General features: G+C 36.8%; 2 protein-coding genes across 3 annotated transcripts in view; one reads left to right on the top strand and one right to left on the bottom strand.

Moving 5' to 3' along the window:
- The window catches only part of TXNDC12 (thioredoxin domain containing 12), a 7,571-nt gene extending 6,972 nt beyond the window's left edge, over positions 1-599 (bottom strand). The window contains exon 1 of the mRNA XM_015810904.1: positions 407-599. Coding sequence (XP_015666390.1) covers positions 407-500 — 94 coding nt within the window. The 5' untranslated portion in view covers positions 501-599. The remainder of the gene's footprint in view (positions 1-406) is intronic.
- A 679-nt stretch (positions 600-1,278) lies between these two features.
- BTF3L4 (basic transcription factor 3 like 4) lies at positions 1,279-10,239 on the top strand. 2 transcript variants are annotated; one of them, XM_015810903.2, is made up of 7 exons: positions 1,279-1,457; positions 3,814-3,860; positions 4,538-4,601; positions 5,309-5,422; positions 6,291-6,492; positions 6,960-7,019; positions 8,483-10,239. In XM_015810903.2, exons 3-7 carry the CDS (start codon positions 4,548-4,550, stop codon positions 8,527-8,529), a joined length of 477 nt encoding a protein of 158 aa, XP_015666389.1. In that variant the 5' UTR covers positions 1,279-1,457; positions 3,814-3,860; positions 4,538-4,547; the 3' UTR covers positions 8,530-10,239. The 2 variants fall into 2 exon arrangements, with proteins under 2 accessions (XP_015666389.1, XP_015666388.1); XM_015810902.1 differs by lacking the exon at positions 3,814-3,860 and having other exon boundaries at positions 1,280-1,457.
- Positions 10,240-15,430: the final 5,191 nt, after the last annotated feature.

The raw sequence follows: 15,430 nt of genomic DNA, 5'->3' as shown, positions 1-15,430 counted from the left end.
AGCAAGCGGGCCTGACCTAGGGAGGATTTTATGTAGGGATGATTTTAAGTATATTTTAATAGAAATACAGCTTTCAATATTTGGTTTTAATTTGGTTTTATCGGGGTATTTATCTTTGTATTGTATATGTATCTGTTTTAACATGCTGTGCACCGCCCTGAGTCCTGCGGGAGAAGGGCGGTATATAAATTAAATAAAATAAATAAATAAATAAATCTCATAGTCTGTAGCAAATTTGCTCTCGCTACTTCGCGCGACCGCAACTCTTAACGATAAGAATTACACGATAAACCTTAAGATTTTGCAGCTGTTCAAACCCTCCGCGCGGAAACTTTTGCTTGTTCAAGTTTTTTCCCCCAAAGCAGAAGCATAAAAAGAAAACAAAGGGGGGAAAACGGTTTCTAACCTTTTCCAAGCGGTTTTTCAGCTGCAGCCGCAACGAACCAGTGGCAAAAGGAAGAAAAAAGGAGAGGGGACAGCGATGCGAGATGAACTCTCATGGTGGCAGCACGACTCCTCTCGGGGGTTGAGTCGCCGGTCAGCTTCGCCGAGCAATCTGATCAACCCAAGTCAGCCCTCTCGTGACAAAGGAAGTGATGTTAATGGGGCGGATCTGGGAGGGATTTGTTCGATGTGAGTCCGGGGTAAATTTGAAGGAAACAGAAAGAGCGTTCTCCAGCTCTTTAGTGGATGATTCAACCTATATAACTCTTTCTCAAGAATTTTTTTTTTGGGCGGAGGTGGGGGGGGGGAAGGATCGGAATATCATCTGAGCTGTTTGTTCCTTTGAATGGAATCCAAACTCGAATCAAGGGCTCAAGAAGGGCAGCAACTAGATTTAAGTTATGTGAAACTATTCGGGAAAATATGACTTGAGCCCGTTCTGCACTAATTGGAAGCGCTACCTAACCCGTGTCGTATTATGTTCGGTGGGATTTACGTTCCTACTTGCCTACTGAGTAGGGCTTTACTCTCGCGCATGGGGGATAGGAAGGAAGAAATGTTGCACTGCCGCTTTCAAATGCTTAAACTGAAATTTTATTCGTTTGCGTGAAAGAGTGATCTCAAAGAACGGCGATCCCGCTTCCACGGAAGCAGTTCGTGCGAACAGCTCCAGCACCTTAAAAACAAAGCGACGGAGTCCCGTTGGCTATGCCTAAGGAAAACCACAACTCCCAGCATCCATCGCTGTAAAAGTATTTTCTTCCCCTTTTTTTCCCAGTGGTCGTGCATAGCCGAGAGCCTTTTGCACTTGCCCGAAGCCGGAGCCATGGAAGGGCGGGCCTGCCGGCGCCCATTTTATACACCCGACTCATTTTGTCCGCCAATTGGATGAGAGGGGCGGGGCCATGGTCCCGTGGTTCCAGGCCTTCTTGGTCCAGACCCCTCTCTCCCCCTCACCTCTCCGCCATCTTGTTGTTGCCGCGTGTTGCTTTTGGAAGGCTCGTCGGACTGAGGTGAAAACTTCCTGCTTGACCCTCTGATGCTCTTGCGCCCCTCACGACCCCCGCAAGTCGAGCCGGTGGTTGCTTGGCCGGCGCGCAGAGCGCCATGGACGGTGGGAGGGGTTGCTGGTGGGCCGAGGAGCGAGGGGGAGGAGAGTGGGCCTGGCAAATAGTCGCCTCCGGGAAGCCCGGGTTACCTTGGTACGCCTTGGTTGGCTTGTTTCGCATTTCGGGGCCTTTTGCCTGACCGCTCGCGCTTTCCCTTTGACGGGGTTGGTTTATGTGCTTCCGGTCGTGTGAATGCACCTTTCTGCCGACAGCCCGAGACTAGCGAGGTGTCTCGTGGACCTTTCGCAGGCTCCACCTCTTCTTTCTAAAGCACAACAGTGGTGTTTCTTCTACCCCTAAGTGAATGAGTTATTTTTTTTCGGGCCCATCATCTCTCACCTTACTGCAAAGTCGCACCTCATTCTCCTTCCTTGAAGGAGAAGTCTTCCCCTGGATTCCCTCCAGCCCTTCCCTCCGGATTGAATGCTTCGGTCCAGCAATTTTAACACCGGGAGCTTCCCTCGTTGGGCTGGGAGAGGGAGTTTCGTCAGGCCACTTTTGCCCGCTTTGAGCTCTGGAGTTGTTAGTATGCAGCTTTGTAACACGCTATATATATGCTTTCACGTGTCTCTAGTTTTCTCCTCATCGCTACTCCTATTTCTAATTTTGTACGACTTGGTCTTTACTGGCTTTTCTCAGTGGTTTTTTTCCCTTTGCATTATATCTGTGTATTGCAAAATTGTTTTTTCTATTTTTTACAAATTGAGATCGTAGTAGAAAAAGAGGTTATTAAGTAAGGCTAATTATTGTTGTGAGTAATATCAATCTTTATGTCATGACTAGGATAATTAGCCATCAAATCAGCAATTACATTTCTTTGACATGCCAGGTTCCAAAGCAGAGAGGATCTTAGCCTTCTTAATAGATGTCTATTTTGCAGGAAGAATATATTATATCCCCCCTCAAGTACTTTCTGTGCTTGTTTCACCTACTTTGGTTACAGACGTGCCCCTGGTTCAATTAAATATTAAAATAAAACCTGTTCCAATACAATACACCTTCCTATTCCGTAATGTGAGCAAATTTGTATTTTCAAGATTGATGATCACTGACAAAGGAAATTATTTTTCCTGTTTCCGAGAACATTTTTTTCTCACTGTCTTGAGTTGGGGTTTAATTTTGTAGGGTCCTTTTCTGTTTCCCCTTCTAATACATTCTCATTTTCAATTTACAGATATTGCAGTTCTGCAAAGATTTATGTCAGTTATTACCTTAGAGTTCTATATAGGTCTGGTGGAATATGACAATTTGTTAATACTATAATGAGAAAAATGCACCCTAGGGTTTAACTTGCTGGAGCTTCACGTGCTCTGCTACCGTAGGCACAGAACAGCATGGTTAACATTAAAGGGCATATCACTGCTAATACAAAAGAAAAATCTAAACTATAACTAATGTTAGGATGATTTGATTGATGATTATGTGCAGAAATTGGTTATTTTTTTGGCTTGTTGGAACAATGCTGGGAAATAATGCAAGTGGTAGAACTACAGGAGATTCTAAGAGTTTGCACAGATAGAGCATGAAAACAAATGTCAACAAATGTATTATATATAACATGGGGAAATGTAATAGATATATATTTTATCATTCAGTGTATTTTTTTGTAATGTACTGTATGCCTTCACATAATCATTAAACATAAAGAGTTAACAATTTATAAAAACAGTTAAGTCAGTAATTTTGAAAAGGTTAGATTGTAGAGGAAGGCTCTATGCTATTGACCTATAAATGACTCTCAGGAGAGCATCTTTAAAAAGACTTCCCTTGATGTTAATATTTGTTCATATTTATTTCAGATAAACACCCCTCCACATAATCAAAAGTAAAATGCTGACATTGACACGCTTATGATACACTTATACGTAAACATAGTTTTATAGAAAATAAAACTATTATTTATAGAAACTATTTATAGAAAACTGGCTGTGTTTGATGGTTTTTTTGTATTTTTAGAATTGTAGAATTATAGTTCTACACATACTTCCTCAAACCCACCTAAATTTTGTTAGAATTCTACTACAGAGTGAATCAACTTGTGAATTATATATTCATATTTCCCATCTATTGAAGGTAGCCCTCATGTAGCTGTAGACAAATGAATATTTCTTATAAGTTTTGTACCATAGGGGATTATGAGCCTTAAAATGCTGTTCTAAAATTCATAGTGAAAAGATAAAATACCAATGTAACTAAGTTGTATTTACATTGACTTTGCCATACTCTGATCATATGCTTTTCTATTTCTTTAATATTGTAGCAGGATCAAGGAATGATTTAGAATTATCTGGACGTATGTGGATAAAGGTGGATTTAATTCTCACTAGCTTCCATTTTTATGTGATAGATTTCTACTGTTGAGTTGCCCAACCTTTCTGGCTTTGTGGACTGGTGGGGGAGGAGATGATTCTGAGCAAGCGGCAGGGAAACATGCATGTGCACATGTGCAGCTCCAGTTGTGCAAGCCTGGAGCACTTAGTACACATTCACCTGCTGCTCATGGAAGTGGGGATGTGCGCGGGCATGCTCACCCGCCATTTCTGTGGCCTGGTTCCGAATGGCTCAAAGCCTGGTAGTGAGCCGTGGCCTGGGATTTGGGACCTCTGTTCTACTGCATTGAGGAAGAGGAAAAACTTTTCTTTTGCTTAAAATAATAAATATCATAGGGTACATATTCTCCCTAGTGCCTTTATTTTATATCAGTGAATATGTGCTATTCACTTCATAGATAAAACAAACATTGATATTAAGATCAGCGTGTCAGGGCAAAACCAGTTATAATTAGGAGTGAAGGTGGAGTGTGCAACTTCCTTTTCCCCTTTCTGATAAAATAAATTGGGTTCAGGAATAAGTATGGATTTATTTTTTGTAAGTTGCTGATATTTTATGATATTAAAATATATAAAGTTGATGTTTTGAAAGACAATTATTTAAAAATGAATTCTGGATTTGTCATAAGTCTAGCTAGTATATTTATTTTTCAGATAAAGCAAGATGAATCAAGAAAAACTGGCTAAACTTCAGGCTCAGGTCCGAATAGGTGGAAAGGTATGAATAGTGAATATAGGAACATTCTAGAATGTATAATTACTGCATATATTTGTGTAGGTAGATACACATATAGGTGCAAAATATTAATATAATGGAGACTTGTTCCACAATTCTATTTTCCACAGGCTGTTGTCCATTCTGATCTATTCAGCAGTTATAGACATATTAATCCGGACTTACTTTTTCCTTTTTTTGGAAGAAACATGCAAGTTGCTTTTGAATGTTATTATCTAAAAGCAGAACTGATTTTCTCATTGAAATATCCAGTTCTATATATTAAAACCAATAGATGCTATGTTTCCTAAACATAGCAGTTTAGTGGCAGTTTTTGCTGACGTGAGATAGAAAAGAGATTGTATGATCTCAAGTTTAATGGAAAAGCAACAAAAACAGTGTCTGCCCCTGTAAATAGAATTACCTAGGGATATGAGGACTGCACACAGACCACATATACATGCATTTAACATATGACCACATACTGTAATAATAGGGATGCTTTGGCAAAATAGAAATAAATTAGAATTTTCAACTGAGTTGGATAAAAGTCTTTTGAAATAGGTTCCTGCCTACAAAATCTAATGCTGAGAGGCATTTTATTGTAGTTGCAAGTCCTTTTTGATTAAAAAAAGTTTATAAATAATTTTTAATGTAAGTAGATATGAAAAGTTTTGAAACAATTCATGTATGTATATTTTGTGTCTCAGGGTACAGCTCGTAGAAAGAAGAAGGTAGTCCACAGAACAGCAACAGCTGATGATAAAAAACTTCAGAGTTCACTCAAAAAATTGGCAGTAAACAATATTGCTGGCATTGAAGAGGTACATCAATATTAATATTTTAAGTTGTATTTGAATGCTTTTCATAATCTTCATAATTGTAATGCTTCTGTACTCATAGAGATTATGAAACAGTTGAAGATAGTCTGTAGTCTAATACAGGTTGTTGAGAGATTCATTTCTGAAATGCAACATTGTTTTAAATCTGGGAGAGAGGGAAACAGTAAGAGAAAAGCCTACTCTAAAGTTTGATAGACTTCATATCTTATGTCTCTGAATGTCTGAAAACATAGGTCCCTTGGTTCTAGCTTTATTATTTGAAGTGAATACACTTAAAATGATTGGTGCTTTAATCAATTTGTCAACAATATAAGGTAACCAGTGGCTTATAATTTATTTTAGATAAAGAATAGCAAATAGCATTGAATCAGATCTGTAATAGTTGCATGCTTTACATTCATGCTGTATGTTAAATTGTGCTAGAGAAACAATATGGATAATATATGTTTACATAGTGTTCAGTATTTAAATTAGACAAGAAGTAAGCACTGAACATGCAAGTAAATTAGGGTATATCCAGATAATAAGAATACGTCTATTAATCTGAAATAGATTGAAAAATAATTATTTTTAAAAAATTGAGAATTACAATTTTGCAAATAGTTTTTATACTTTTTGTGAAGTGCTAGGCATCAGTAACATATTAGACATTTTTTAGTAGAATCAAAATACAATAAAAGAAATCTGACAAAATAGATTTGTATTCATTTGTAAGCCTTTGAGGTGAATTATCCTAATTTATTTTGCATTGCTCAAAATAAGGGGGTCAGCAAGCTAAGAATGTAAGTTTCTGTCACCTTGGTATATTACTCCATATGCATAAGTTCTAATAAATGTATATTTAAAACAGGTGAATATGATAAAAGATGATGGAACAGTTATTCATTTCAACAATCCAAAAGTCCAGGCTTCACTCTCGGCAAATACTTTTGCAATTACTGGTCATGCCGAAGCCAAACCAATCACGGAAATGTTACCGGGCATTTTAAGCCAATTGGGTGCCGACAGTTTAACAAGTCTTCGAAAATTAGCGGAGCAGTTCCCAAGACAAGGTAAGTACTATGTATTGGTCATGACCGATAAAAAGAGAGAATAAGGAATTTCTTGAATTGGAATCAGGTTGCAGGTGGTAGAGTAAACTGAATTTAAAAACAAGTATTCATGAAATCTAGTAATAACTTCATAAAAGTCTTCAAAGGATTAACTATTAAAAAGTTACTTGAATTATGCTCATTAATTTGAATTGCAAAGTTGGGCAAAACAAAATAAATGGAACAGGAAAGCAAGAATGGACATAAATTCTTCTCCTGTAGCCCAATCAAAAGTTACGTCAAAAGGGTTGGTAAAGAGGATCCTTAAAGAGCTCCATTTAGTGAAGCGAAACAAGCTATAGGTCTATATTTTGAAAATAATGTTCATATAGACACATTTAGCAAGCAGTGAATTTAGAGCAACTTTATAATCCAGATAATTATATCAGTGTGAATTCTTGAAATAAATTAACATTTTTATTTTCTAGTGTTGGATAGCAAAGTACCAAAATCAGAAGATATTGATGAGGAAGATGACGATGTTCCTGGTAGGTTTGGATTAATTTGAAATAAAATCTTTTACTATGTGACCTTTAAATTAATTAATTCAATTGGATTAGAAGACTGTTCTAATGGAGATTTAAATAAAAAAATTTCATCAGCATGACATACAATGTAAGATTAGGTATATAACTATAATGAGTAAACCTGAGGCAGTCTATAGGTTTGATCCATAAATAAAAGGTACTTCTTAGAAACAAACACAGAATTTTGCTACATATTAATTATGAAGTACAGGAAGTCTCTAGGTTAAAAACAAGTTTAGTTTTTTAATAAATTCCATTTAACTCAAATTTTTATTTAAGTGAAAACTTGAATTTATGAATGGTCTGACTATTATTAAAAATGGCAGATGGTGTTTTCCTTCCTTGAGGTGACAAACCACTGAAGCTATGAAATGTTTTTATGAATTGTGGAAAACTGGCTGTATATTAAAAATAGTACATTAAAAACATTGGGTAGCCTCAGTTTGTCTGTTCACAGGATTATTCTCTTTGCCATTTTTTGTAGTAGGCAACTTATTCTTAAGTATAAGTTGTTTGTAAGTTGGACATTTTTAATCTGGGGACTGCCTGTATGAATGTACAGTGGTACTTTGGTACTCAACTGCTTTGAAACTTATCGAATTTGGTACTCAATGCATTTTGACATGAACATTTTGTCCCAGTAGTCATTGTTTGTTTGGTACTCGACACACAAGCTAGAACTTGTCAATGTTGGCTGCTTTGTGACTCGCTACGTTATTCCTTATGGGAAAAATTTGTTTGGTACTCATAGTTTTTGGTACACATTGCGCTTCCCAGAACCAATTAACAATGAGTACCGAGGTACCACTGTATGTTGTTGGCTCCATAACAGAATTGAATCTAGGAGCTGTTTTATTACTTAATGTCTGAATATAGGAGCAATTGGAAGTTGTTTAATGCACCAAAATACGTTATAATTCCTTAAAAGCAAAAAATGTAAGAATTTGTAAGTTTTGAGATTAAAACAAGTTTAATTCTTTTACTACTAGACAATCCATGACACATTGGCTTATTCTTTCAGAGATTACTTATTTAACTAAACAGATAAACGGAATGACCATGGGCAGGCAAAAAAGCAGCGGGAGTGAGAGTGACTTCTGACTTACTGCTGGCTTCTCTATTGACTTTGATTGTAGAAAGCTGACGGAGTATTGGAAGTCACAGTCACGGGACTGTGACTGACCATAGCAGTGCTGCAGCAGCCACAACATTGTGAATACAACTGGTTTGAACATCCTTGAAATATTCCAAGGAGTAATGGGGTCTGCATTTCATTCACATTTTTTAAGTTGGCAGATTCAGTTATCTTGATTCATTGAAGGTTATAGAAGAGTTTTACTAATATATAAATACTTTGATCTTCTATATAATGCATTTTTAATAACAATGTTTTTGAGCCTATTATATATTTCCATCTTTTCCAGATCTTGTAGAAAACTTTGATGAAGCGTCAAAAAATGAAGCTAATTAATTCATTAATAGTTCTGGAAGTTGACATGGACTAGATTTAAGAAATCAGCTGTGTGGTTCCAAAGTTTTACAAAAACAGCGAACATGACCCGTTTAATAGTTCAATAATATAAAATATTTTGTATTTTAATTATGCTGTTTGTTCAGCATTTCCTGTCAGTTGATTTTTGCATTTTGCACTTACTCCAGGATCTACCTTTTCAGTTAAAAAGCAAAAAAAATATGACATTTTCAGTGCAGATTAAGGTGTGCGCGGGTGTGTATGTGTGTGAATGTATGTATGTCGCTTAACGTGCAGTTGAGGAAATTGGAGAGCAGATCTACTTGATTTTCCCTTCATCCTCTAAAATGGAAATAAAAGAAAACTTTAATTTGGCTAAAGTAAACTTTTTTATTGCAATAAGATAGTTCTTGTAAAATAATGAAAAAAGTAATAAATTGGGGAAAACACTTATTACTTAATATTTGGTTTTAATTTCTGTATTAACTATTATATTTACAAATGTACTTGACCATACTGATGGTGTATTTGTGTAGTTTCTCATCAGCCTCCTTTTGATTTTAATTTCTACCAAAGATAGGCTATCAGTATGCATGTTTATTGCAACTTTTAAAATTATTACACATAAGAGCTTCTCTTTTACTTTTAAAAGCTCTTTTCATGTTCATCTTAATAATAAACGTGGGTTGCATTTACATGCTATCAGATACTCTATTTTGTTTTCAGTGAGACACCCTGTTTCTAGGTTGAGCCAAACAATCAATGCTGCATCTCTAAAAATTTTCTTGTCCTCTATAAGAAACTTGGTGATATACATATTTACATTTACTGAGATAAAGATTGGAGGGTACATTCTACAGCATTCATTGCCTTGTGTTTTTTCTTGGTACACTACTTTCAGCTAGTCCGTCTTCAAGATTCTGTGCGTGGTTTGATCTCTTTATCTCAGCTAGGCAATACATTTATTAGCCTGGGTGTCTTTTCCAGTAGTGTTATTTTGTTTTGATAGGGGATTATCACTTCTTTTCTGTTCATATTTTCAATTAGAAAATAGTGCATTGTCATACATAGGTTATTTTGTTAAAAAGCATAATAGTCTACTATAATAATTTTGCTCCTAAGAGCAGGTAAACTCTCTTACATTTGGACACTAAAATCGGGAAATGTAACTTGGAATCCATAGACTTCATAAGGAAAGAGCTAAATGTACTGGCATTAGCATTTCACAAAGGTCTAATCCATCAGTTTTGAAGGTAACCTTCCTTACATTTATCTGCATTCTATTGTGGGTTGATGTTGTATTGCAGTCACTTCTGTAAACATGACCCCTAATTGTTAGGTAATAGTGGCAGTAAATGTCTGAAACTTTTCAAAGGTGCTTGATATAATCTTTGCAGTTGAAGCTCTTGGTTCTTCAAAGAAACTTGATGTATTTGCAATGAAGCATCATTGTAAATCTTGCTGAGGCCAATCAGGGCTTGAAAAAGCTTTTTTTTCCCACAGCTTATTTTGGAATACTTAGATATATCTGCTTTTTCTGCTGATATATGCACCCAGCAACTATATTTTGAAGCATACAGCATTCTATAAAATCAGGCTGACTTCCCAAAACAGATTTTGTAATGTCATCTGGACTGCTCACTAGATTTTACAGATTTTCTTGTTCTATTTTATATAATACATGGATCTTAATAAAATAATTCGAAGGAGGCAATGTTCCCTCATGTGTGTTAACTCTTCAAACAGCAGAACAAAATATGGATACGCAATCTGTTTAATTATAGTACGTTGACTGTGCCTCATTTTTGAAAATGTATTCTCTTACTGCAGAATGTACACATGCAGTTGATAAATATACTTTTTACATTGCTTTTGCCCTAAGAGAACATCTAAAAATCTCTTTGCAAGGAACTTTTATTGATTAATGTAATGGTCATTTAAAAGTTCATAACAATGCAGTTATCATGTTTGGAAAAGAGAATTCAATGTAAACTATTGTAAATTGAAAGAACTGTTGATTACTTAATGCTTTCTTTTCCTGAGGTATTATAACATAAAATAATTAAACTGATAATAACTGAAGATATAGTCCATTTTAAGATTTTGATTATATCGCCCAAACGTCATTTGCTATTTATCTGGGGCTATCGGAATCCTGAAATAAATTAAGCATTTTAGTTACGATACCATGGGAACAAATGCAGTAATGGTAATTTTTCATTTGCTCATTTGTCCATAACAAGTAATTACCTCATGTTTTTATTAAGTAGCAATGTATTGACATATTTCATATGAGGCAGTAGGCTACAGAAAAATTAAAATAATTCATTGAAGTATGAATTTTATTGATGGTACTCTTATATGATCGGTTAGTGTGATTTGAACCTCTTTTTGAGGTATTTCTTTAGGTTCATAGCTTAATATATTAGACAGGTCCAGTGATTAGAATTTGAATAAATAGTTTAAATTTATTGTTAAGAAGGCCATTTCCAAATCTTTTAAGAAACATTCTTCTAATCCCGGTTAACTGTGAATTATGGTATTATAGTGCTCAGATTTTAGCTTGTCAGCAAACTTGTTAATTACATTTTTGTACCTTTAGTATCTCTGTCAAAAACTGATATAATATAGTGCCCAGATTCAGCTAATCTGAATGGTTGATTATATATATTTCAGATTATCTCAGCAATCATATAGGGAGAAGGTAAATTGTGTTATATGAAAAAACTAACATGAGTAATCACTTTGGTTTGCCTTTTACTGGTCCTACAAAATTTCAGTAGTTTCTTTAGCAATAGCTTGAAATAAAACAAAGGTTATTATTTAACATTTCTAGCCTCATTTCAATTGATTTAATGTTGGAGAGAAGGAGAAAAAGACTAGATGGTTTAAATATTAAAAAGAACTGTTGTGTCCATATATACTCTCTTTGGAACAAAGAGATGCTTATGAATAGAATAGAATAACATTATTGACACTTTAAATGTATACTAATCAGCATACATTAAAATGAAATTTCGTTGCATTCAGCTCTCAAAAGGGTCACCACCTCCAATATACACTACATAAATATGACAAAAATAAATACAGAATTATGCATATACCCACATATGACACAGAAACAACAGTCTAGTTCAGGTTATATATACATGTGCATGGCAAGAAAAACGAATCTTGCACGTTTGAATATTTTGTTTGAATATTTTCCCACAGTGCAGTTTTATTAATAAGACCAGCCACAGCATCTTTGTTGATATGTAATGTTAAACCAGGGTTATTAAACCATAGTTTGTTGATGAAGTGATATACGCCTGGTTTACAAATGACACTAAAGATGGCGAATATATTTGTTCTTCCATTAGGCTAAAACCAGCCAAAATTCATTATCACTTAGTATATGTGAATAAGACTACTGTGAAAAGTATTCTGTGGAGAATGTCTAATTTGCTTATTATATTTCTCATGGTAGATGGATGTTTGACGGCACTACAAATACTTATATGGGCAACTAGGTGGAAATGAGTAGGAAGAGGATATTTGTTAGGTTGCTTATTACTTTTAACTGGGTGGGACTTAATTGGCACCTTGTTTTTCCCCCAGAACTTTTAATACAGCCAAATGCAGCTGTCCACTACTGCCCTAGTTTTATTCCTTTACCCAATGGTTTCAATTCTAAGCAGTAGCCTGCTTAAGAAAAGTATTAACTTATATGATGGTATCTTAATAAGCATAGAAAAACATATGATCCAAGCTTTTATCTTCTGTTTTTAGAGTTCCCTGTTAATCAAACTTTCATTACTGAAAGATGAGTATTCTCTTAATATTGTTTTACAACATATTTATTTGAAAGCAATTAATTGAACTGTTAATTGGTCCCATTTACTAGGATCAGCTTTATTGAAATATCTCAATTTGAAAATAAACTTTGCAATCAGTGTAACAACCCTCTGTTCCTGCCTCCTAAAATGGTAGGTGCCTTGTCCTTGTGCTAGAAAAAGCAGGAAGTGTGGAGCAGCCATATATCTACAGTTAGTATGAGGGAATATTTATTGGGAATATTGGTTCTGCCACCTACCAAGGGAATGATGTTCACAACAGTTGAGTAAATATTGTTTAGGAAAGTACTATTAAACTATTAATTATATTACAATTATTTTTATATTGCCAATTAAAGCAGCTCTAGACAGTTTCCAGTAGCACATTAAAATCATCCATAAAATCCAAAATATTAAAAACATTAAATCTTTATATGTTCTATAAAATCCTTTTTATAAGAGCGAACATAAGATCCCAGCTCCTAAGCCAGTGATGGCGAACCTTTTAGAGACCGAGTGCCCAAATTGCAACCCAAAACCCACTTATGTATCGTCGGGTGCCAGGTGGGCGTGGCCCATTGGGTGGGTGTGGCCCATTGGGTGGGTGAGGCTGCGGTGGTAACAGCAGACTGGATGGGACTAAAAGGTTCAATCAATCAATTCCAACTTTGCGAGATCTTGTTTTTCTCGTGAGAAGTTGAAATTGATTGATTGATTGAACCTTTTTTTTTTTGCACACGGCAGGGGAGGCCTAAAGTGAAAAGGTTTTATAAAACCCAGCTGAAGGCCTAGGACTGGGGCGACGGCCTGCGTGCCCACAGAAAGGGCTCTGCGTGCCACAGGTTCGCCACCACGGTCCTAAGCATTACTGAATTTGCACTCCTTTGCACCTTTAATTAGTTTAAATTCCATTGGATGCATGTGATTTACTTTCAAGTTAGTGTGCATTTATATAGCATGAGGAGGGCAACTGCAATTTCAGGATCACCTGTTGGCACCAAACTATTTTAAACAGTGGAACCACTATTCCACCTCCTGCAGAAGGAGGTAACTAGAATATATTTCATAATTATTCTAAAACAGCTAATAACTAGTACCAATAAACCAACCTCAATGATGCAGATAACAGATACCAAAATCCTGTACAAACATGGATGGGAACTCTTATAATACCTGCTTTGGCAATACTGTTGTAGCACTTATATCACCACATCACCAGGAAACATTTGCTCCACCTACATAAATAAGCTAGTCTCTACATAATAAAATAAATGGACATAATCTAACATCAGAAATAGTAGCCTAAAGTCAGCAGGGAACATTTTAACTCACTAGAATATTCTGTGACCTTAGAATGGCTTTCCTTGACAAAAGAAATCACAAAGGTGCATTTCATTGTGAATCCCTGAGCCATGTTTTGTCAGATTTAATGCCTTTTCTCACAGACTGAGACAAAACTGCTTATTACACCAATGGGGTTAATCAGTCATCCTATGACTTTTCACCAAGTCTTCTATAATTATCTTAATCATTATCTTAATCACTCCCTGTAGGTAATTCTGTCTCACTACTGCTCCCTCCCCTGACAAACACAGTATATAGGATATAGCATACTCTATACTCCTTTTTCATAACTATTTATATATCTGGTGATTGAGATCTACGTGTTAGTCTGCAAGGCACCTCAAGAGTTTGGCTTTTGAGGGCTATTCCAGAAATTGTTTTCACATAGAGCCTTTCCCTACTCATTGTTAAAGAGTAGCTACCCTCCTATCCTTCAGTTAACAGAAAACTATCGAGGACTTGAAAAATGTGAAATTTGAATAGAAAATGCTGTAAAGAATACATCAGTCACCAAAATTTCAAAAAAGCCAGATACTAATATTCAAACAGATCTCAAATCAGATATTAGGAAGACAATATATTTGTCATGGCAAATTTTACAGGTAGTCCTTAACAACCATTTGTTTAGTGACGGTTTGAAGTTACGATGGTGCTGAAAAAAGTGACTTGCAGCATCCCCATGGTCACATTATCACGATTTGGGTGGCTGGCAACTGGCATATATTTACAATGGTTGCAGCATTTCAGGGTCACTGGATTGCCCTTTGCAACCATCCCAGCTGGCTTGTCAATTGGGAAGCCAGATTCATTTAACAATCATGTAACAATCGTTTGTTTTGCTTAACGGTGGCAAAAAAAGTTGTAAAATCAAGCACCACTCAACGAATACATCGCTTAGCAATGGAAGTCGCAATTGTGGTCATAAGGACTATCTATACCAGGGGTAGTCAACCTTGGCTCTTTTATGACTCGTGGACTTCAACTCCCAGAATTCCTGAGCCAGCCATGCTGGCTCAGGAATTCTGGGAGTTGAAGTCCACGAGTCATAAAAGAGCCAAGGTTGACTACCCCTGATCTATACGAAGTAGACACACGCTTGGAGTGTCTGTGCATGTGGCACAGGGATAGCTAATTTAAATGCCAAGATCAGAAGAAAACAACACGCAGAATGCACAGACGTTGATAACAGCTGTGAGGAGCACAACATCTGGAGTGCCTGCAAAAAAAACCCCTGACGAGGGCAGCAAAGGGACACAAGAAAGCCAATTCTTTCTGCCCTCTTAAGGTCACCGAAATCTTTGTCCCAAGCCTGGTAGACCTATCCCAAACCAGAGCGAGTTGTCTTTTTTTTTTGTGTAGACAAACTGCCTTCTCACGACCCTTCTCAGACGCGTGAGAGTTTTGGTGCAATACTCCTCACAGGCAAACGCCGCCGTGTGTGGAGCTCGCCGCCTCCACACACGGAGGGAGCCCATCGGGGAATACGAGGAGCCGAGCGAGCGGAGAACGCGCGATTTCGCCATCTCATCCGCGGCGTCGCTCTACCACGCAGCCGTGCCGCTGTGGCTTGAGAAGGCCGGTCAGGCGCTGGGCTCGTGCCGCAGTGCCGTGCACCGCCCCTGGAACCTGACAGGGGGCGCTGGTTACCGGTTGCTTAGGTAGCTTCCGAATAAGCTTTTTAAGTCAGCCAGCCCGCCCGCTCGCCGCCAGCGGCCCTCGCGGTTGGGAATTCAGGGGACGGG

Source organism: Protobothrops mucrosquamatus, unplaced genomic scaffold (genome assembly GCF_001527695.2).
Source record: "Protobothrops mucrosquamatus isolate PMUCROS unplaced genomic scaffold, P.Mucros_1.0 scaffold24, whole genome shotgun sequence".
NCBI lineage: Eukaryota > Metazoa > Chordata > Lepidosauria > Squamata > Viperidae > Protobothrops > Protobothrops mucrosquamatus.
The sequence above is the reverse complement of the archived record's forward strand: the minus strand, read 5'-3'. Positions and strand labels throughout refer to the sequence as shown.